At 38.1% G+C, this 23197-nt stretch overlaps 1 protein-coding gene across 5 annotated transcripts in view; it reads left to right on the plus strand.

The window, feature by feature from the left end:
• The first annotated feature begins 1270 nt into the window (after window positions 1-1270).
• Window positions 1271-23197, plus strand: part of pax7b (paired box 7b) — a 48711-nt gene continuing 26784 nt past the window's right edge. Inside the window, exons 1-5 of one of the 5 annotated variants that reach the window (XM_034312038.2) lie at window positions 1272-1981; window positions 3144-3379; window positions 3890-4016; window positions 4213-4341; window positions 22299-22498. In XM_034312038.2, coding sequence (XP_034167929.1) covers window positions 1897-1981; window positions 3144-3379; window positions 3890-4016; window positions 4213-4341; window positions 22299-22498 — 777 coding nt within the window. In that variant the 5' untranslated portion in view covers window positions 1272-1896. Of the gene's footprint in view, window positions 1982-3143; window positions 3380-3886; window positions 4032-4212; window positions 4342-22298; window positions 22499-23197 lie in introns of all 5 variants that reach the window. The other 4 variants (XM_034312037.2, XM_026921375.3, XM_026921374.3 and 1 more) reach the window with 4 other exon arrangements.

Below are 23197 nucleotides of genomic sequence, written 5' to 3' on the forward strand. Positions count from 1 at the left end.
ACAAGCCAAGGGTGATAAACAAAAATTTGACATGATCTTGTCTTCTGTCAGGTGACTTCTGATCTGCTGTTATTCAGTGTGAAGGCATGTAGAGAAAAATCTTATTATTATAAGCCAATGATCTATAATAATAGAAATTGTTGCTGGTAATAATGAACTTCATATTTGATAGGCGCTCAGAGAAATTGTAAATTTTTTGACAAAAAAAAATCATAACAGCATTTAAAGCTAGATGATGAACAGCCAGAAACTTAGCATGTGTGAAACTTCTTGTGAAATATGCATTAATAATGAATTGCCAAACAACAGGCTTGATGAGGTGTTCACACCATGAATTGTTCAGCTATATAATAAAGGATTTATAACTGTTTAATATGTTCAATAGGCTCATATTTTACAATTTCAGGAGAGTTTTAGCCATTATCTTGATCAGCTTAGTTACCTGGATGGATCATGTCACGGCCAAATAGGCTATTTTTCAGTTTCAGTGTATCTAAAAACCAAGGAAAATAGCAATAAGACTATTTCAGCATACAGACCTGTTTATGCAAATTGCCCAACATGTTTTGCTTCAGATGATCAAGCATAATGTGACCTTTAACCTGTCAGAAAGGAATATAGAAAAACTAATAGGCATGGCCATACTGTGCACCTGTTACCGTGTAGTACATGCTATATTTCTAAAAATTCATCCCAGGTAAGCCTTCAGGTCACTGGTAACTATCACACCCATCAGGCCAGTATATTATAAAGAGCTGGATAGTAGGATTCCCAGTAAACTTCTTCTGGAGTTTGAGTACAAAGAAGATTTTGATAGATGCATTTAGTCCATGGAGCGTTCGATCACCATTAAAGGAAACATTTAGTCTAATCCTGCTGGAAACCAGGCTTTACACACTTGCACAAGGTCGGCTAAAGTAGGCTGCTTAGAATAACCCAACATCATAAACTCTATTCACCTACTATTTTTATTTAGATTTATATAAAAACTAAAACACAACATAATATGTATATTACTTATAATACTTTGTGGCTTAAAATTAAGCAAAATGCATGCTTTTGGGAGATATTTAGGATCATGTCTTGTAGGTATATTGCTCTACATTGCTTTATTTCTGTAAACTCATACTGTGTTTGATGCACAAGTGCTCCACATCTGTGCATCATAAGCACTGGGCTGAACATGACACCTGAGCAGAGATCAGATCAGTATTTGCAGTGTTGCCTAAAACATTTTGTTTGTCTTGTCCCGCTGGTGCTGTTATGAAAAGGAAGCTGAGCAGTATGGTGTTTTGTTTGTTTTCTATTCAGGAGCAGTGGTGTGGAGTGAATGAAGAGTGCGAGCGCGTGAGCGGGTGGTTCCGCGCGCTCTGATTGGTCCATTAAAGCTCGGCTGCGCCCCTAAAAGAAAAGAAAGCTGAGGGAGCCTATTGGCGCGCGCGATCCTCCCCTCCTGCACCGTGCGCCAAAAAGTTGTCCACTTAAACTACTACTCGAGCTCTGCGCACACTTTGTCATCAAAACCTGCCGGACCTTTGCAGAAAACACTGCGAAGAAATTAAGTAACCTTTGGCCACTTAAAGAGAGTTAAGGAGTTGGTCCCCCTCCTTCCTCGCTCGCGCGCTCGACATTTCGGTGGCAGCTGTGATTTTTGCTCATGCCCCTCTCCCCAAAACAGGAGAAGCATTAATCCTTTAAAAAAAAAAAAAAAAAAAAAAAAACAGTTTAGGAGATTTAAAATCCACTCAGCGCTTTGGTTGGATAACAGATATTTTTTGTTGTTGTTCTGTTTTGCTTTTGATTCGGATCTCCTGTCTGCAAAACAGCACTGATCTTCCAGTTTGGACACCAGCTTTTAATTCTTGGCCTAAACTGCGCCTTGTGCATAGAAGCAGAATGTCGTCTTTACCGGGATCAGTACCTCGGATGATGAGACCAGCACCAGGACAGAACTATCCCCGCACAGGCTTCCCTTTAGAAGGTGGGTTAGCTTCAAATATGGCTTAAGACTCAAACTTTTCATTTAGACACAAATAATACTCAGAGAGCCTCTTTTCAACAATTTTATTTGTTGGCTGTAGCTTTACTTTTATAGTCTATTTAATTGATTTATTAATTTTTTACTTTAATTTCAGTTATACCCTGCTCATAGACAGGCAGAAGAATTAAAAATCACCCCATTTGTATTGATTTATTTATTTATTTTTGATTGATTGCCATGTGCCCAGCTAATGGTACGTGACCAAGTGGTTCAGATAAAACCTGCCAGTGATCCAGCATGTCAGACAGGATTTAGTGAAGAGGTGAAGTGCTGCACATCAGTATTTGTAAAGCAGGACTGCGAATACAGCAGACACCGCAAATATTTACAGCTTGCTCTAAAGCCCATGGAGCAAGTCACATGCAGAGAAATCAGGCTTTATTACATTAGTAATACAGCAGACTGGGAAATGTATTTTAATGCAAAGTAGCAGGGAGAAAAAGAAAAAAAAAACAATGTGTTGCAGGATAATATTGTGGCGAGTTTTTTGGGTAATTCAGCTGGGACAATTTTTTTTTGAAGGTCATATTTTTCATAATAATAATAATAATAATAATAATAATAATAATAATAATCATCATCATCATCATCATAAGCGATCATAATAATAAAAACGATAATAATAACAATAATCTTTTATATAGTCAACCTATGCTCGCTAGACTTTTCAGTTAATAGAATTATTTGTTATAATAAATATAGAATAAATAATAATAAATATTTTGATGAACGTGTTGCAACCAAGTTATTTCCTTTAAATTACAACCAAATGCATATTACACTATGTATTCTGTTTAATTTTGCGAAATGCACGCGCTACAAAACAACATATTGTGGATGTCCATAATAAAACATAAGATTTGCAGCTCATATTTAATAAATTCCAAAACCGTGTTGTTATTGTCATTAAATTATCCACTGGTTTATTGCTTATACTTTCAATTTCATATAGGATTTCCTAATAACTTTGCATTTACGAGGCAAAAGTTACGTTGCCTCTTTATGAACAATATTTTCAGTCCAAGCTTAAGTCTTATTTAGCAGTTAAGTCTTATTATTATTATTATTATTATTATTATTATTATTTTACCTTTTCTCCTAGTCTCCACTCCTTTGGGTCAAGGGCGTGTGAATCAGCTTGGCGGGGTTTTTATTAACGGCAGGCCTTTGCCTAACCATATCCGACATAAGATCGTGGAAATGGCGCATCACGGAATTCGGCCGTGCGTGATCTCGCGCCAGCTGCGGGTCTCCCACGGCTGCGTGTCCAAAATCCTGTGCAGGTATCAGGAGACAGGATCCATCCGCCCCGGAGCTATAGGGGGGAGTAAACCCAGGGTAAGTCGGTTGCTTTAAATTATTATTATTATTATTATTATTATTATTATTATTATTGTTGTTGTTATTATTGTTGTTGTTGTTGTTGTTTTATATACTATAATAAAGCATTATTATTGCGTCCACTGCTGGGCACTGGAACATAATAATAAAAATAACAACAACAACAATAATAATAATAATAATAATAATAATATACAATTCTTATTATTAGGCCTATTATAACCCAACAATAATGATGTGTAGGAATGAGGCTAAGTTCATGTAATACATTTTTTAAAAAAAATTTTAAATAGTATTTTATTATTATTGTTGTTATTTTTATATACATCTCACACGGATATTTTGCATGTTGCTTAACCTCAAGCTGTGGACACCTGAAATTAATTTTGTTCTCATTCTTTCTGTCTCTGTCTCTTATCTCTCTTTTCTCCACTTCGGTTTTTTTTTTTTTTTTTTTTTGTTTCTTGATCATGGCCATTCCCATTTTCCCATTTAATCCTAAAGCAGGTGGCAACGCCGGACGTGGAGAAACGCATAGAGGAGTACAAGCGCGAGAATCCCGGCATGTTCAGCTGGGAAATCCGCGACAAACTGCTGAAGGACGGGGTGTGTGACAGAAGCACAGTTCCCTCAGGTGAGGCCTCACCTGGTAAGCGACCCTTTTTATACCATGAGCATATACACACCCCTCTGAGCTCTACAGAGAAATCATGTTTATTACTGCTGTTTAACAAGATACTGAATGCAACAATTCTAAGCTTATTATTATTATTATTATTATTATTATTATTATTATTAGTCCCTGAATGTATATATTTCTCTTTTAAAAGTGAGCTCGATAAGCCGAGTGCTTCGCGCCCGATTTGGCAGGAAAGAAGATGAAGACGATTGTGATAAAAAAGATGAAAGTGGAGAGAAGAAAACAAAACACAGCATTGATGGCATACTCGGTGACAAAGGTAAATAATGATAATAATAATAATAATAATAATAATAATAATAATAATAAACTATGGATCTATTTGTTCCTCTTCTGAGCGCAGAGCTCGACACGCATGTCCATTCCCTGCGGGTAATTTGCGGGATTTTGTTTTGGTTCAGCTCTCTGGGTTTTAACTCAGTGGACCTGTATTGTGCGGTGCATGAGGTTAATGCACGCTTATTGGCGTTAATGCGCGGTGTCTGCCCGACGCTGCAGATTTGTCCTGCTGTTGAGCTGTCATTGCGCCATTTGATCTGGCCTACTTAATTATTTATATTGGCCTGACGGGAGGTATTTAGAGCTTGCCGCGTTTACAGACTCCTCCGGCGCTGCGTAAATGCTCTCTAGAAAACTGGTGCCTGACAGATGACCGATGTGGCAATCAAATTCAATTACCCTCAGCAGATTCGCCACTTTGCGCGCTGGTGCACGCCATCATGTGTCACTCTCATTCTCACCTTAACGCATTTTTAGGCCACGACCTACGCGTGTATGATTTGTATTAATGTGCTCTTGCGTGTTTTAGCTATTTCCCATGATTATTTTGGCATCACATTTCCCGGTATATATATATATATATGCCTATATCCTCGGTTTGCCATAGGAGTTTTAAGGACATGGTAGTTATACGTTTGTGCGCTTTGCAGGGTTTTTTTTTTCTTTCCTTTTTTTCTCCAGCGATGGCAGAAAATAGTTTTCTTCACGGTGACAGTCATTCATGAAACTTGAAGATGAACTTCACTCCAAAATAAAAAAAAAAAGCCTTCACACTATTGAAGGCTTGAAAGTAAAGAATCTGCGTTACAAAGGCAAGATCCAAAGCGAGGCGTGGAAAAGAGGACTAGATCCGTGCATTCACATTCAAAACGCCGTAAAGGAGGAGAGAAAACTTTTAAACAAAAGACCAAGAAAAGAACTAAAGCGAGATGAATTATTCAATACACCCCACTGATAGATAGTTTTGTAATTTTATGGAATCTGCTGCTGGAAAAGAATAAGATTTGGAGAGTGCAAAATGTTTGATTCTCTGAAAATGCGCATGATTCCTTTGGAGGATGCTATTGTGTGTGTGTGAGTGTGTGAGTGTGTGTGTGTGTTTTAACTGCTGCATTTTGGGTATCGAATCTTGTTTGGGTATTTGTTTCTGAGATATTGTGGGTGTTTTCACATAATCCACCATGTAGACGATTAAGGCAGCGTTTTCCAAACTTGCCTCTGGATTTGCAGATTTATTGCATATGTAAGGCTGCGTCCTAAACCCAGTTCCTCTCTAATAAATAGTGCGCTAGGTGAAAATAGAATGCCACCCGCTGTAGCTATGGTAACCTGTGGTGGCGCGTCATGCTAGAACTTTGGTATGCGCAGAATCATTGTTTTTTTTCTGTTTCCCAAAAAATCCAACTCATGAGTCCACTCTCATGAATTAATATATTAATTTATAGGCACTGGAGACATGATCAAAAAATAATATTACACAAAAAAGAAAAAAAAATTATTTATTATAAATTAAATGAATTGTTTACTGATGGCGGTAATTATAATATTAATAATATTAATATTATTTGTATTACATACAGTAATATGCCTACTCCCTCACAACAGCATAGCACAATAATATGTTATATGTGGCATATTTTGACATACTGTTAAGATATCTGGTGTAGCCAGATATCAGCAGATTGTCATTAAGATTTATTTTGAATCTTTTTTTTTTTAATTTTTATTTATTTTATTTATTTTTAGCAGCAGCAGTAAGAGGAATATAAGGAGGCTCGCTGTACTTATTTATTTATTTATTTATTTATTTAATTAATTTGTACTAATAGGGAAATGTGGTGTAATGATAAAAACTGTGCTGCTTTAGAGTCTACATTCACGCATTCATTTAGGGTATATTTAGCCTTTTTTTTTTTTAACACAAAAGCCTCTGAACTATTTGTCCCCAGTTTATTTGCTGGACTTTCTTTTCCCATGCTGAGCTGTCACGGTGGCACATGAACGCAAAGCCTCAGCACACACTGCTTTATTCCAAACCTAAAAAAAAAAAAAAAAAAAAAAAAAAATCTTCATCTCTGGTCTTGTTTCACTCTATCATCCTGGTGGCATTTAATAACGTGAAGACTTATTAGAGCTGGTAATGGAAAGTGTGTTGTGAATGTGCAGATACTGGGCAGGGGTGTAATAGCTCTGAGGCACAGTGCGCAGTGTATTTAGCTCCTTCACTCCCCAGCACTCAGCACACACGTTACGATGAAGGGCTTTAAAGCAGCTTAAATTGAGCCTTTTATTTCTCTCCACTTTCATCTCTAAACGCTTCTCGCCGGCTAGCCTTGGGCACAAATTCATGAGATTTTAGCTTCTCGCGCACTTGTTAGGGTTTCATATAGATATTTGATTTATTTTGTTTTATTGTACTTTCCAATTGCTTTAGTGGATGCTGGGAGGAATGGAAAGTGATAGACACCCCAAACCAATCCTTATAACATGGACAAACATGTCTAAGCCTCACTGGTAATCAGTGGTAACTCTTATTTAGTCCTACATTTAATCAGAGCCCATTAGATCTACTGCTTGTAACCTAATTACACTGAAGTTACATTAAAGTTACAATTCCTACTTGTACCATCAGTTATAGGTAGAATACATGAAGCACCAAGATATGAGTTATGTTAATTAGATTCTGATTGGCTATTTGTGTTTTTGTTGTTGTTGTTGTTGTCTTTTTGCCATGTTTTACGCAGTGAAGCATTAGTCTGATTATGTGTGTATGATCCTTATCACTTCACTGGACTACAGATAGACACCAGTGCCGAGCCAGAAGTCTGCAGTGTCAGTGGATTAAAAGTCTCATCTTCACACAAACAGCTCTGAGAAAGATCAGACTTTACCTGACCCCAAACTTGTCTCTTTGTTCAGTGACGTCAGCTACAGTGTTAGATATATGATTGGCAGAGTAAGAAATAAATAAGGGGAAGGCATGTAAACGAGTTTGGGAATCATACACAAGCCTAAGTGTGCAAGCAAGAAGTCTGCAGTGCAACTGTTTTCTTTAATAACGTAGTAAAATGCGCACTTACCTCTGTGTTGTCATTAATATCACAAATATTGAAACACACAGTTAAGACAGTAACCAGCCCAAGACTGCAATAGTCCTGTTAGTACACACACACACACACACACACACACACACAATGACTAGCAGCAGGTTTCCTAAATACATTAAAAAAAAATAAAAAAAAATAGGAGCTAAATATATATATATATATATATATATATAGGAGAAGGAGAGCACTTCAAACAAATCTATCTGGAATGGTGACAGACAGAGGTTTAGTGAAAGTATGGGGAAGTTATTTCGCTATTAATAACCTTTTTTCCTCAGGCACAAGACAGTCACTCCATCTGCACTTTCTCGCAGCCACTGGGCTGGGTTCAAATTGAGGGAGACCCAAATGTTGGGCAGAGATAACACAATCATCAGAGCCGCGCTCCTGTGCTGAGCATCAGTGTATTAAACTCGGATTAACCTCACATCACATTTCACTGGAATTCTGCTGCTGGGAAATATATAGTCCAGCTTCCAGCTTCAGATGGCTTAAAAAACAGGATAACAAGCATCAGGACTGATAATAATAATAATCATAATAATAATAATAATATCATTTTCAATACATGCTTTATCCTAGTCAGTGTCGTGGTGAATAAAAATAAATAAATAAATAAATAAATAAATAATCTTCAATACCTGCTTTATCCTAGTCAGTGTCGTGGTGAATAAAAATAATAATAATAATAATAAAAATAATAATAAAAATAATAATAATAGTAAGAGATCATGGTTAAAAAGGACACTTATTTAGACCTGATTGACCGGAACCGGAACCGTGTGCAGATTAAGTGAATGACATGCTGTTTAATTTTAGTCGTGCTCTTTGTAGAGAAATAGGGCTCAGAGTAAAACCGACTTCCTAAATCCAGAGAAACTCAGTGACGTAATTCGTGGAACGAATCAAATTAGTCAAACCAGCAAAAGTGACCATCACTGTGAACTGGAACATCATCGTAGTTTAGGTTGCAGCACTGTATGTGTTCGCGTGCAGAACAACACACACACACACACACACACACACACAGTTTCTCTTACTGTTTTTTTTTTTATTATTCAGAAACAGTGGTGCCTTCTAAAACATCTGGCACAAGCTTACAAGCTTTCTAGATGCTCTCTCTCATCTAACAGAAATGTTGCAAATGATTTGTGCTTGGTTAATAGACCTAATAGCTTAATAAATGTCCATCTTTGGGAAAAAAAAAAAAAAACCAGTTCACATTTTCGATGTAGCCCAGTAGTTCAAATATTTATTCATTAACTATTAATAGCTGCTTTGTATCTTTTCAGAGTTTCCTGCACACCTTAGTGAAGATCTCTTTCACTCTTTCACTCCAGGAGCACGTGCATAATGTATTTCCTACATTTCATAGAATCTGATCCATTTGACAAAGCAGCCGGTGTTACCAATAAACCAGACTACATCAGTTGCCAGAGACCCACACATCATTGCATAATGCAATATTATAGAAGTTGCATCACTTATTTTAACATGCAGGTCTGCTGGCTGTTTCACCCGGGGCAGATCCTGTATTTACCGCAAGAACTCCTTATGAGTGTATATTCAAAGGCACGAGAGAGGGAAGGAAATAGACGTTCTGGGTTGTGGAGAAGGTTGGAGGTGGCTTGGGGGGAAATCGAGAGGCTTAAACTCTTTTGATCCTTGAGCGCTTTTGCTTATCAGAAACACTTGTGGTGACACCACGACAATGAGAGTTCATCATATTACACAGTGCCAGTGCTACCTTCAAACCTGCCCGGCTATTCATTAAAATATTTCTACATGTCTGAGATCTCGTTTTTCTTTTTTAAAATGTTTTTTTTATAACGTTTTATATCCAATTTTATTATTATTATTATTTTTTTGAGTTATTCGGCATTACCATAAAGCCCTCCTAATTTAACTACACATTAGAATGGAAGCAGTAATTGATATGACTGGGTTTTGAAGGCTGGTGGTTCAGAACGAACGGGTCGGAAACACTTCATGCAGACTGGCACCGCGCTGTGCACCACGTCTTGCTAGATCAGAAGAGCAAAATGAACAATCGACAAGGGAAACTCCTGCTGACAGCAATAAAAGTGTTGGCCTTCGGGCTTCCTATGTAGTGGCACAAAAGTGGTTTTGATCGCACAGCCACCTTCAGTGCTGCAAGCGGAACCATAAAACTGGCATCCCAGAGAACTCTTGCTGACCCGAGCCAAATAAAAGCTTAAATAGTCTATTGCTGCGTCTCAATTCACCTACTATCCGTCCTAAATAGTATCCGAGATTAGAATTAGTGTGTCCCAAATCGTAGTATTTTGAAAGGAGTATCCCAAAGGTGAATCCGTGGACGCTTGTTTTTTTTTTCTTTAAGCTAATATTGAGTTTTCTGACTGTTTGCTTCACCGAATTCAGGGACGCATTTTGGAGGAAAACAAGAGTGGAAAAAAATAAATCAAGGGATGGTAAATTATATTGTATAAATTATATAAGGAATAATGAATGAAGAGAAGGAAGGAATAATGGAATTAGGAATAATGAATGAAACGTAAGGAGGACTTTATTTACTGTGACACACAGTGTACGTAACTAGGCAACAACGATCTCTTCCGTTACATGACGTGTTAGTATGTCCCACTACTCTCATACTCTTTTGCTACCCACTCAAAAGTATGTACTTTTTCTTCATAAAAGTATATAGTACATAGTATGAGTAGGTGAATTGAGACGTAGCATTGCTACCTATCCGTTTCCTGCACCTCTGCTGAGCTCCGAGAACACGCGCCTGTGCAAATCGAGAATGTTCGATACCGTAAAGAAGCTGCAAAACGCCCATTAAAATAATCAATAATGAACCAAATTGACCAGACTTATTGACCTAGGCTACTGTCAGCTAATTATTCGGTCGTTTTAACATCACTGAGACAATTGTGGTTCCTTATAAACAAGAGTGTGTGGTAATTTGTTAATTAGCCAGTAGACTATATTAAGCCAAGCGACAGGCTAGAAGCCAGTTTTGCAGCAAAGCACTCGGAAACTTGTTGATTTTTTTTTTTTTTTTGCGTTAGCCTATTGTTCGTTTCGCTTTCTAACGGCATTAATGGTCTCTTTGGGAATACAAATATACCAAAAAGAGGAGTTACCAAAGTGGAAAGGGTGTTTTTTTTTAATGGGATGAGGGTGAGGGACGGGGGTGGGTCGAGGCCCGCTCCTTTGCCATGGAGTGTTCAGTAGCCGGTCGTTAATCCCGCTTTCATTTTCGCCGACAAAATGCCGAGAGGCTTGTGTGGAGAGCCGATGGGACGCTGCTCAGCTAACAAAAGGCACTTCTTCCACAAGACTGCCCAGGCGAAGAGCTGCTTCAGGGCAGCTATAAAACCCAAGTGTGTCTCTGAGTGAAAAGTAGCATTTAGCTTATACACTTAGAATTGCTCATCTTTGTTTACAAAGCTGTGTATATGGCAAATTGAAACAGGAAGCTCCATCACAAGCACTTCCTTCTATAGCATTACTGCACACAATGCTCCAGGTGTCAGAAATGCTAAAAAAAAAAAAAAAAAAAAAAATAGAATTTCAATGTGAAAATAATTTCATTTTCCTGTCAAGAAAAAAAGCAGTCCACTGCAAACACTTCAACATTTTAAAATGATTCCATTTACATTTACTCCTCCTGTGATAGCATGCATATTTTCAAAACTGAATTTTACTGTCAGTCTGTGTAGAAATGTGCCACTAGTCTGAACAATTGATCATTTTCCTTAAGACTTGATTAAATTTAAAATCAGTAAACAATGATTTAGTTTAAAATAGTATAAGTTATTTTTAGTGCACATGTATTAGACTAGTATTCCGAAAGTTTTTTCAGCTTAAAGAAATTAAAAGTCAACACTCTTGTATTCTCTTCTAAAAAGCACTTTTGTTCTTTCAATGTTCCAGCCATTTGTCTGAGCAAAGATCATTCTGTTGTCTCCCAGCCTCCACGGCCGACCTAAATACAGTCACTCTAAATGAGAGAGAGAAAAGGGGAAACTCTCTTGTTTGGTGTCTTTTGGCTTTTCCACATTGACCATTCAGGCAGGTTGATGAACTCCTCCAAAAGTTTATTAAGAGGAGCGAAACAAAAGGCCCCAAAGCCTTTAGGCAAGCAGGGAGACAGTTTATAAACTGGCTGCCATTGTTCCTCAAAGGCGGGTGCATGAATAACTTTGAATGGGCTCTATCAAACTGACATGATCAAGTCAGACAACAGCATGTTAAAAGGAGAGCCTTTTCTTTCGGCTGCAGGGATCAGTATATTTCCTGCATTAATGTACATCTGCGGTAGGAGGGCTCCAAGCTGGGCACTCTTGCCCTTGGTCAATACGCTGAGCCGCAGTCTTTAGACTGCTTGAAGTAAAAGTCTGTGTTCTGCACGCCCACAGTGGGCAGCAGGTGTCACAGGCCTGGGAGAAGTATGGTAATCTCAAGTGCAAAAAAGAAAAGGGTCAACCCTTTTTTAAAGACCCTAAAACAGACTGTTTTCCAAGTGACTGACTTGGAATTGGCTTTTTGAAGCATTGGATGTTGTCTTAATGCAAGTTATAGGATTTGCATTTCTTTGACTGCTGCAGAAAGGTTTAAAGGTTTCAAAATGTTTGTATGCTGCTTGTCAATGCTATTTCTCTCGTGAAGCTATTAGATGTTATAATTTAAGCTGAGGTGATCTTTACCATATGGAAAGTATTAATAGCTAAAATAAAATTTTAATTTTGCACTTTTAAGTGTGTACATTATTGCAGTAATTATATCTTTAGATTATATTCAGGCAAAAATATATATTATTATATATATTTTTGAATCAACAAAGGTGAGAGGTCATTAAAATGTTATTGGTGGGAATTAAATAGTCTGGGAGTTTTTGGCATATTGGTCATTTACCATCTAGGTCTTTTACCGTACAGATATACTGCAATATATTAAGTATGCCCTTAATGTCAGCCACTCAAAGTGGACTTTCTAACCCATTAGAGTGCCTTCTGGTCTGAGCAATTATAACAACAAGAAAAATCTACCCAAAAACAAAAGAGTCCTTGTGTGTGTAATGTGCTGTGGCTAAAGAAGAATGGGTGTTGTGATTTGTGACTTTTCTAGCCCACACTTTCACAAGAGTTGTATCCTGCAGGATATGACAGAGGGGATGGCAGTCCATTCACCCTGACATGTGCTACCTTTTGGATATTGTGTAAACAGATTTAACAAAGCAAAGATAGAAATGCAGTGTGATCATGGCAACTGCAGATTTATTATACAGAGGCCTGATTATGGAAAATGGGGAATTATGTGAACACCACGACAATACAGTACAATGACATCTTTTATAGTAAAAAAAAAATTGAGCATTCTCAAATTCTAAAAATATTTGAATTGCCCAAAGATGTCATTTTTATTCTTCTTTTTGAGAGATTGGATATGTTCATTTATGTGTTTCCATTTATCAGCATCTGGATACAACAATGTGTCCAAGCCACAATGTTTTATTAATTTTTTTTTTACAAATCTATTAATAACCTTATGTAGACCTCTGTATGGATAAACTCCAAAGATTTGGCTAAATAACTTGCATAAACAGTTAATCAACTTCCACTTAATTCTTTTATTTGTTTGACAGTGAATTTGGCAGTGCTTGATCATTTCATTGTTTATTTGATTGCTTTCATTCTCTTGCTTTGTGTTGGTTGTTTAAGATGTTGATGAAAAAAGATGAAAGATTAAAAGATGATAAGATGAAAAAAAAAAAGGTTTCGTTGACAACTAGACAAACAAGTATTTACTGAAGAGCATTTGCTTTTGGATCATCTGGGCGCATGAGTTTCCAAAGCTACGGAAACTTGTTGATGTTGATGGTTATTACAGCAGGGCCAAGCTGAATTGAGGCCTCAGGCTACATTTATTGCAAGGATACAGTTCTCATCTTACAAAAATGTTGAAAATATTGTATGCCATGCTTTTTCAAAACCAAAATAATCATTTAGTGCATGCAAAATTGAATGTTTGTTTTTAAGAAATGAGTATTTATTTTTCACAATTCCATTAAAATGCCACCAAACAAATCATCCAATCATTATGGTTCAAATTAAAATAAACCAAAGCCAAATGCTTTGAAAAGATGAGTTCTCAATGAAAAGTGTCTCCAATTTGTGCAGCTCTGCCCTAATGTTTTTTTTTAATTCATAAAAAGATGTTCAACTACATATGCCTCCACTTTGCAAAGGCTAAAATTTCAGCCCGATTGAGATGACAGTGGAGCATGGCCCATGTAATGTCTAACACTAATTAAGTGGAGAGGCATTTGTCCCGCATCAGTCCTATGATTAGCAGCTAACACCATAGTCCAACAGCTTAAAAATCAGCATCAGCCCACGCTACTTAAGGCCATAAAATTTCCCATTTTATGCTCTTTAGCGGCTTCACCCCAAGATTCTTCATTAGCTTTATTTATAAGTTGTGCACTCACACAAAGACAATAAACATGTTCCTAGAGTGTTACAAATCAGAAATGTGCTCAGATTTTTTCCACCATCTTAAAACGTGAAAGCGGTGGGCAGTGTGAGAGTGATAGGGGACCCGCTCCCGTCTCCCCATGCAGCTTCAAAATGGGCTCAGGCTATTTTTACACTGATTTTCTCCCTCATTTGTGTCACTCTTTTAAATAACTGCTCTGAAATACCCCTTTCTATTAAAGCAGTTAGTGTTGTAATTTTTTTTTGTTGTCCAATGTTTGACTAAGAAAGATTAAATTTGATTTCACAGATGGTTCATACTGTATATAGCAGTGCTTAGATAATATAGGTATTTAGTACACTGTGTTAACAGTATTGACTAAATAGTGATATCGACTTTATATTCAAATGCTGATATCTAGATTTCTGAAATACTGTTGAAGGAAACCTCTTCTTAGTTTTGTGCATTTGTATCAGGCCACATTATACAGCACTTTAAAGCATTTTAATCTCTAAGGAGATTCACTGAGACCAAATGGTATTCTTTCAAAAGGGAAAAGAAATTATCATGTTTATTAATCTGCTTTAAAAAAAAAAGATTATACATTTAATTTTAAAAAAGTTTTAGGTTTAAGCCTCAGGCTGTCCACTTGGTGCCTGCATCTATATATTAAGATTTACTTTTAAATCTTAAAGCTAAATCGCTGGTAGAGCTGACAGTCAGCACTTTTTTGTTTATCTCTGAGAGAGACTCACAAATGCCGTGGTTATAGAAATGTGCAGATAAAGACTTTCTTAGACATAATGCTTTCACAACAAATGTATTTTTTAATAGTTATTATCAGTTTCAAATTTTTGTGATTATCCAAAAAGCTTCAGGTTCAGCAGTCGCCCTGGAATTTCCATCATTGTAGTGTCGAATTCTTTAGATAGTTTTTTGGAAGAGGTTTTAGATTATATGTGCTTGCAGTGTGTTTGAAGTGAACGTGTTGGCACTGATTTTCTTATCTAATGCAGGAATATTTTTAAACATACTAAATAATTTATATCATATAAATTCTACATTATATTATCTATACACAACAAGCCTTTCTGGTGGTGCTGTTCTGAAATTGTGGAAACATTTCGCAAGCACCTGTGCAAGTAAGCTCTTTTCTGAGGAATGTATTAAAGTGGAATTCAATTAAGGCATGCAAGTTTAAAGGTCTGATTTTCTTCTGAATCTCTTCCTCCTTTTAGAAATTTGATTAAGTTCCACCATTTTGATTGCTTTTGACCTCAATTACCAAGATGCATATCCCAGGAAATGAATTCAGTATTAAAAAAAGAGCGAATGAGACTGGTGTAAATGGACACCTGCTTTTCACCTGCAGTCTGAACAATGCTGGCAGGTAGAAACCGAATTACAACTTTCTCCGTTTTCTATTGACTGCCTCAGCATTTCTCAGCAAATGGAGTCCACTTTTCATGTAGCAAGCAAAAGGAAATTCTACCATCACCTCATACGGCCTTAAGCGATATTAAGAAATTTGATTCTTAGTGCACAGATTTAAATTTCAGAGCAGGCAACGGACAAGGCGCTCAGACATTTTTATGTTCACTTAAAATGTGGTGATGAAATGTCAAGAGGCTATGCAACCAAAGCAAAAATCCATCTCTCATGTGTTACTACAGCCCAAGCCAGACACAGATGACTTTACTCAAAGTTTTCTAGATTACGACTCATTTCTTAACCTCTTCGTAGACCAAACATGCGGCTGCCACATTCCAGGACATTCAAAACCTAAGAGACACAAGCCATCCTCGGCCGCCCCCCCTCTCCCCATGGTGCCGGCCCTCTCCCCAACCCCTTAATGGATTAATATGCAGGCAGCACTTTCCAGTGGCGCTTGGGCACAGAAAGTCAATATGTCAGCATTTATTGATGCCCCACAGAGCTGTGCAGGGTTTTCAGCCCTCTTTTCAGGCTTAAATGGTCCCCTAAGGTGCTGCCTCTATTGGGCCTGAAAGGCCAGGGAGGCCCCCGAGGCTCTCTGTTGTTTAAGGTGAGCACGCTCACACACACAGGCAATGGACAAAAAGACCACTGAGCCTTCAAGCACATGACAAGACCTATAAAAGAGCATCACCCATCACCTCTCCTTCACATTTTCCCTTTTTCCCTCCAAACTTTTTTGTGCACAGCAACAGAAAGAAAAGAGAACTAATTGTTTGTTGTGGGAGCTGGAGATTATAGAGCCTTCCCCCCTTTTCTTCCTTTTTTTCTGTTTTCTTATGCAGCTTCTTCTTTTTTTTGAGGATGTGCTTTTATCCCATGGAATGAAAGGAATGGACATTGGGGAGAAGGAGTGTCACCCCTAAACACACTGGCATTGTAATTTGCCAGCTTGTCTTAAAAAGCTAGCTATACTGTGGAAGTTTGAGATAATTTTTTAAATACGAAACTAAAATATTACAATTTGTGCCGTTAGAGAAATCAAAGTCAAATATTTAAATGAAACAAACTCCGTGTCCAAACAATCGCTCACTGTATACTGTATGTCCTTTTCCAGTACATATCGCCATTTACATAATTGTTTTGCATTTATAAAGCACAGCAAACTTCATTTCTGCATAAATCCCCGTCTTGGTTTCAGCCAGGTTCTAATGTCTTGTTTTGTGTTTTTCTATTGTGTGTGTATTTTTTAATCCCTCAGTCAGTCTGCACCTCCATCTCCTTCTGCTGCTGCATTTCAGTTCTTTGCGCAGACGTTAGAATCGACAGGTCGGCTTAAATCCAGCCCTCAAGCCACATGGACTGTTTTGTAGCAGATGCACATCAGAGATAGGAGATTATAGTAGTCTGTTTGTACAGTATTTCTTCCCTCTTCCTTGCTCTCCAACTGACCTATAAAGAGGACACTGGAACAACTGTGAAAACAAGAGAGAAACTGGAGAGAGGTTGGAGTTGGATTACAGTGGTTGATGAGAACACATTTTTTGGCAGTTTTGGTGTAGTTTCTTTACAGTGAAATGGATAGTGGTGGTTTACATTTATTGTGAGGTAGGGCTGAGGGTGATTTGAATGGATTTTCCTCTGCTGTGAATTCACACAGAATGGAAAAAAACCCATCTGTTTTCTTCCTTAACAAATCGTTGCATTAGAATTAGCTCTTTAAAAACAGGGGTGGTCTTCTGAAGAATCACTTTGGATTGTAAATAATAGTCCATGTAGTGCATAGAGTATATTGGCAGAGGCCTCATGCCATGGCTCATTACTTTCCATGGCTAACAGAGGCCGAATGTAGTGCTCTAATTTGCTAATCGTCGCTTGTTGGAAATGAGGAGAGCAATAATGTGCCCTGGCTAATGTGTGACACAAGCTATAATGTTGTTTAGACTGCCAGGCCTGATGAAGACAAATGTGTAAATGTTTGCCACCGTGCTAAGAGCAATGCCCTTTCAAGAATGTGCAGCTGTGGAGTGCCACATTTCCTCAGGCCCTTTTAGTTGCCGGCAGGAGCGGCTGAAGGAGAGCGAGAATGAAAAGAGGGCTGAGAGGAGGAAAGTGTGGCTGTGATGATGAATATCCCATCTGCTGCTTCACTGGTGCTGGCGGTTGATGGGAAAGATAGAAGAGAGGAGCTTGTGTTGGGTGGTCATGACTCCTCTTTGGCCCCAGTCACACTTCACCCATAGCAGTTAATCACCATCCTAGACTCGGCCATTTTTAACGGGCTCTACAGCCTAAGGCTGACGATGTTCAATAACACACATTATGTAGTGAAAAGTCTTTGAAAGGATTGCGGTACTTTTTTATTTTTCCTGTTTAATTTTTTTTGGCTCGCATGACGTTGAAGGTATGAATCAATAATCAAAATCTGGGCTGGTTATATGATTAATTGTGCTGTGAAATCCTACAAGCAGTGTCACTCCCATAATGAGCAATCAACCTGAACAATTCAGGAGCCGAATTATTTTACTGCAACAAGATAGTATATTTTGTCCTTTGGGAGTCTAATCTGAAGTTTGTTTTTTGTTCCAATTGATAAGGAAGTAAAAATCACATTTTAAATGATTTTCTTAATCACTCACTAGGCTTCCAACCAGGTTCACACCATCATCAGGCATTTGACAAAATAGTAAACCCTGGAGGATCATTAAGGATTATTGCCTTCTGAATAATTCTTAATTAAGCTCTCATTTCATGATAAACAAGAACATTTTATCAGCATCCCTTGAACTTTCAAATAGAATTACATGTCATTTTATTATAATCAGGACGTTCCTCATTATCACAGAGACAGATGAACAGCTCGAGAAGTACTCCTGATGGAATTTTAAAACAGATATATCTTGTCCCATTTACCGTATACCAAAGCCGAGCTTCTAGGCAGCATATGTTTTACTCTATTCCATTTATGCTGTAGCACATTCATCATATCTGCGAACTTGCCATGGGCCCATTTGTGTGAAGGGACCTAGCATGCCAATTGCGGGATCTTTTTTCGGAGACAAAGATGAGGTTCAGGTTCAGGCTTCGTATCTGCGCCAGCATCTGTTTCATTACCATAATCCCGTCTTCATTATAGTGAGAGACAGAAAGAGAGAGACGCTGACCTTCAGTAGGAGCACGCTGTCAAACTTATTCTCTTTCTATCATGTGGCGCAGTCCCAGTTGCTCATGTGCTGTGATGTGGCAGCTAAATGACGTTGTAATTGTTGTGACCAGGGCAGAATGAGATGTGGCAGGATGCATACTCATCAGTCATGCATGCACCTCTCTTTCAAGCTTCTGGCCTCTCGAAATGCATTGCTTAGATTTATCTCTTCAGCTTTTATTTATTCAGCAGCTGGTGTAGAAAAAAAAATAGGGTGGTATTTGGGTGGGTGGGCAATTTGTAGGGGGGATAGTTGAGAATGGCGATCAGAAATGTTAAGAGGACCAATCTCTTACTGAGGCTGAAACTGCTCAGATAACTATGTGGGTTGGTGATGCAAAGCAAGGCTGGATATTGGTGGATTTTCTTTCCCCCTGTCTGAAATCCAACAGCATGTAGGAAAGCATAAATAAATTCCATGCTGTCTCTAAAATGAAAGCTGTACCCATCCCTAGGGTTCAGAAGATGCCTTTGGAAGGTGATCTACAGATCTCTGCACTGGTCTCGAGTATTGTCATGGCGACTAAAAGCCAAACCGCTTTGTCGCAATCTTTCCTAAAATCAACAAAGGGATATTTGCTACATGTACAGCGCTGTTTGTATATGAGTATATTTTTACCCCAGCCCTTCAGAGGAGGTGGTACTTGGGGGAAAAGGAATCTTTGCAAAGAGAAAAGGCAGAGGAATTGATTTAATTAATGCGGCCTCATGTCCTACGGCCACATGTAATCCGTTGAGAACTGTGCAGCGTGAGCTCTAGGAGACAAAAAGACAGCCACCAGAAGACTCCTCAAGTGGCCTGTAATGAGAGTCTCTATGTAATCCCGTAATTCCTTGTTTAATTAAACTGTGCTGGCCTGAAGTTGGAGCCACTTTGAAGGCTTTGCTTTCATTTAGCTTTTTTCTTTTAGATGCACTTTTATTTAGGCTAGGTTTGGACTTTTTCAGGGTTTTTTCCATATATTTAAAAAAAAAAACAAAACAAAAAAAAAAACCCAACCAAACAGAACACATATGAATGCCATGATCTGGAGGCAAATGCTATTTTGACTGCATCAGTATCCTGACTACCAATAGCAGAGGATATACAGCTAGTCCAAACGTCCAAGAGCGTTAGTGAAAATGCTTCCATTTTGTATTCTGCTCTAATTGAACACTTAATTTTTCATTACAAATTATATTATCAACAACAGCTTGAGTGAAAAGTAGATTCTTAGTAATATTTACATGAATAAATATGTAAATAAATTATATACATGAATTTAATGACAGTGTGCACTGGAGTGAACAATCCACGTTTGTGTAAAGCCTGATGAATCCCTGTTCGATCCAATTCAACGGCATGTTGTCTGAACACACACTTCAACGGAATGGATAATTCTGACCATTTGTACCTTTTGTTACAGGAGATAACAAAGTCAATAGCACAAATTTGCTTAAATATAAACAGCTAAATATTGAATATTCAAATATTGAATATTCAAGACATTGAACGCTTCCTTTCTTTGCTTTAATTTTTTTTCTTCAGAATTCTAGCTTTATAACTGTATATAGCTTTAATCTTTTTAGTGAAAAAAGATACAGGAATCACTTGCCATTGTCTAAAACATGTTCTCAGGTAGTAACAGTTGTAAAGGCCATGCATTCTTACACTAGTAAACAGATTTGTGAGTAGTGACATATTTAGTTAATACACTTTTTACTTAGGAATGAACATAAGGAGTTAGCCAGGGATATCAACCAGGGATATCAACCAGGGATATCAACCAGGGATATCAACCAGGGATACTGTATGGCTTGATGGCTTAAGTTTTGCCTACTCTGTCTGACTCCTTGATAATTAGCAGTTGTAACACTCTTATCCTTCATAAGATAAGCATTTGCTTTGCTGTGATATTTGTATTTACCTGCACTGCTCAACCTTCAACTCTTTGCTGTCCCCTCTGGCACCACATGTCCTGAATCAGAGCAGGAGGGAACATGAGCTGCTGTCATCATTATCGCTGAGATACTTCACAAATTCCAGCATATTCATCCAGAACAGCCAGGCCATTTCATACTGACAGGCTGCATGTACTGGATTTAGAGTAAATTTCAAAAGGGTTGCTTTAAACAGCTTTAAACAGCTTCAGCTGGTTTTCACTGTTCGGTTTGAATTTTTGATCCTGACATTAGAACTATCTGTCATTCCTACCAGGACACAAACACTGAGTAGTACAGGTCAAATGAGGGTCAGAGCTATCAGTTCATATCCCAGATTAATTAAACTCCAATAATATGGCCTGAAGCTAGCTCCTATAAACTCTAATCGAGCCCTCTGCCTGAACCATCCTCCTGCTGGGCATTTCCATACCAAATACCACCATAAAGAGTGATAAAAGTAATAACCGTCATTAAAGTGGAGGTGTCAATCATGAGAGAGTAAGAGTGTGAGTGACGAGATCTAGGCTCAGGGCTGAGTATCGGAGACCAGAGGAGTAGCAGGTTCACTTGCTATATAGCGGCTCATGGCCTGTTCCATCTCCTCCAAAATCAGTCCCCTTCTCACAGGGAGCCGGCTGGGAAGCCCCTGGCAGCACTGGCCAATGAGGAGCCAGGGTTCAGCCGTTCCTAATGTGGAATGGCTTAAATTTGTGGGGAAGTCATGGCCTGGATTAAGGCCTGCATCTGCAGCACTGGGCCCCTGATGCTGCCAGGGGGATTTTTAGAGGATCAGCCCAGTGCTGCCCAAACTGGAAATAAATAAGGAATAAACTCAAGGCAGAAAAGCTCTTAGAGCCTATCTTTATCATTCCATTAATGTGGAATGGGTGAAGGCTCTTGATGTGACTTAAAGAATAAAGCAAAAAGTAGATTTATCTTTTATCTGTATTTGAGGGGACTGTTGGTGGGCCTGATGAGAATTTTGAACAAGATACAAAAAACAAACAAAAAAACGAAGGTGATATGGTTAGATTTTATTTCGTTTTATACAAATGATATTTTACTGACAGTACTAATGTGCTTTGTTAATGCTTTGCATTACGTTAATAAAAATATAAACTTACAGAGAAATTAAAAACATTTAGAAAAATTAAATACATATGCAGATATCTTAATGGCATTCATTCTCTGCTTCAGTTATCACCTACACATATTTCATATTATCACCTATACACATATTAGGTGATGGATTTAATCTCATTCTCTGAAAACATTCCTCCACTGAGCCACTAAACAGCAATGGTGTGTTATCTGTAATTGACATGGATAGCTGTGGTGTCGAAGATAATCAGCCGTCTGCATTTTAAAAGCAGTGAGGATATATTGCGCACCTGCTTTAAAGACACAACATAATAAAATACTAGGCAGTTCCAGTTTCGTTTCTTTGCAGAACAATAGTGGCTTGCTAAGGTGGTCTGCTAAGATTAACTCCCCCAGCACGCCATTGTGGCCTCGGGGCCAGTTAGGATTTGTCCTCCCACAGAATTGCATTTACGAAAGCTTTGCTTTTTTCATATAAATAAGCAAACAGTGTGATCATATTTGCCTGAAAGTCATGTCATCATTTTAATTTCCTTGTCACTCATTCACCATCCATTCTCCCACTGAGGTGAAATCTGACATTAAATTATTTATGATTAAAAGTCTTGAGTTACTTCTGAGTGTTACATAGTATTTATCATTTAAATTTGGATTTTAACTTTACATTGACTCATTTCTGCTCCTTTTCGGCAATAACAGGGAGTCGTGTAGATGAAGGCTCAGATGTGGACTCAGAGCCAGACCTGCCGCTGAAGAGGAAGCAGAGACGCAGTCGAACCACGTTCACGGCTGAGCAGCTGGAGGAACTGGAGAAGGCCTTCGAAAGGACACACTACCCTGACATCTATACCCGAGAGGAGCTGGCTCAGAGGACTAAACTCACAGAGGCTCGAGTACAGGTACACTACCTCTCTTTCCACCACTGCTTTCTAATCCTGTGTGCATGCTTGCAATGAGAATATCACACTGTGAAAGCATCGTGTAATGAGATGTCAAGAACATTCGCTCACAAGAGCCTCAAAATGTGAGAGAAGTGAGCAGAACCAGATAATCAGATCATTGTTTATATTTATATTATTAGCAGTCTGTTGGGAATATAGATGGCTCTCAGAATGAGAGTATAGTAAATGTTACTTTATTTGTGAATCTGCACAGATGTGCTATTGATACTGGCTATAGCGATGTAGAAATTCATCTTAAATAATACAAATAGTAGAAAAAACCCTCTAGGACTTTCAGTCTTATCTCAGTGACCTGCTGAGAATACATGTCTTTAATCACTTATGAATACTCTTGTTAAACAGCAGTTAACTTTAGGACAGAAAAAGAGACCCTGAAACTAAAGGAGAAATAAAAGTTGAGAACTCCGCTCTTCATTTTTAGGTGGAAAGAAACTGCAATTGCAGCTTGTCACTGTTTTATGAAAGGGCTTTTTGTGTCTACTACTAAACATTAATGGTGCAAGTGAACCATTTACCATCACTAAACAGATCTCTCTTAAATCTCATCTGTGCTACAACCCCTCATCACATAAATAACTGAAACAGTGAAGAGGGAAACTACAGTAGAGTTATAGCAACAGCTGTGGTGGACGAGGG

The sequence above is a fragment of the Pangasianodon hypophthalmus genome, chromosome 16 (genome assembly GCF_027358585.1).
Source record: "Pangasianodon hypophthalmus isolate fPanHyp1 chromosome 16, fPanHyp1.pri, whole genome shotgun sequence".
NCBI lineage: Eukaryota > Metazoa > Chordata > Actinopteri > Siluriformes > Pangasiidae > Pangasianodon > Pangasianodon hypophthalmus.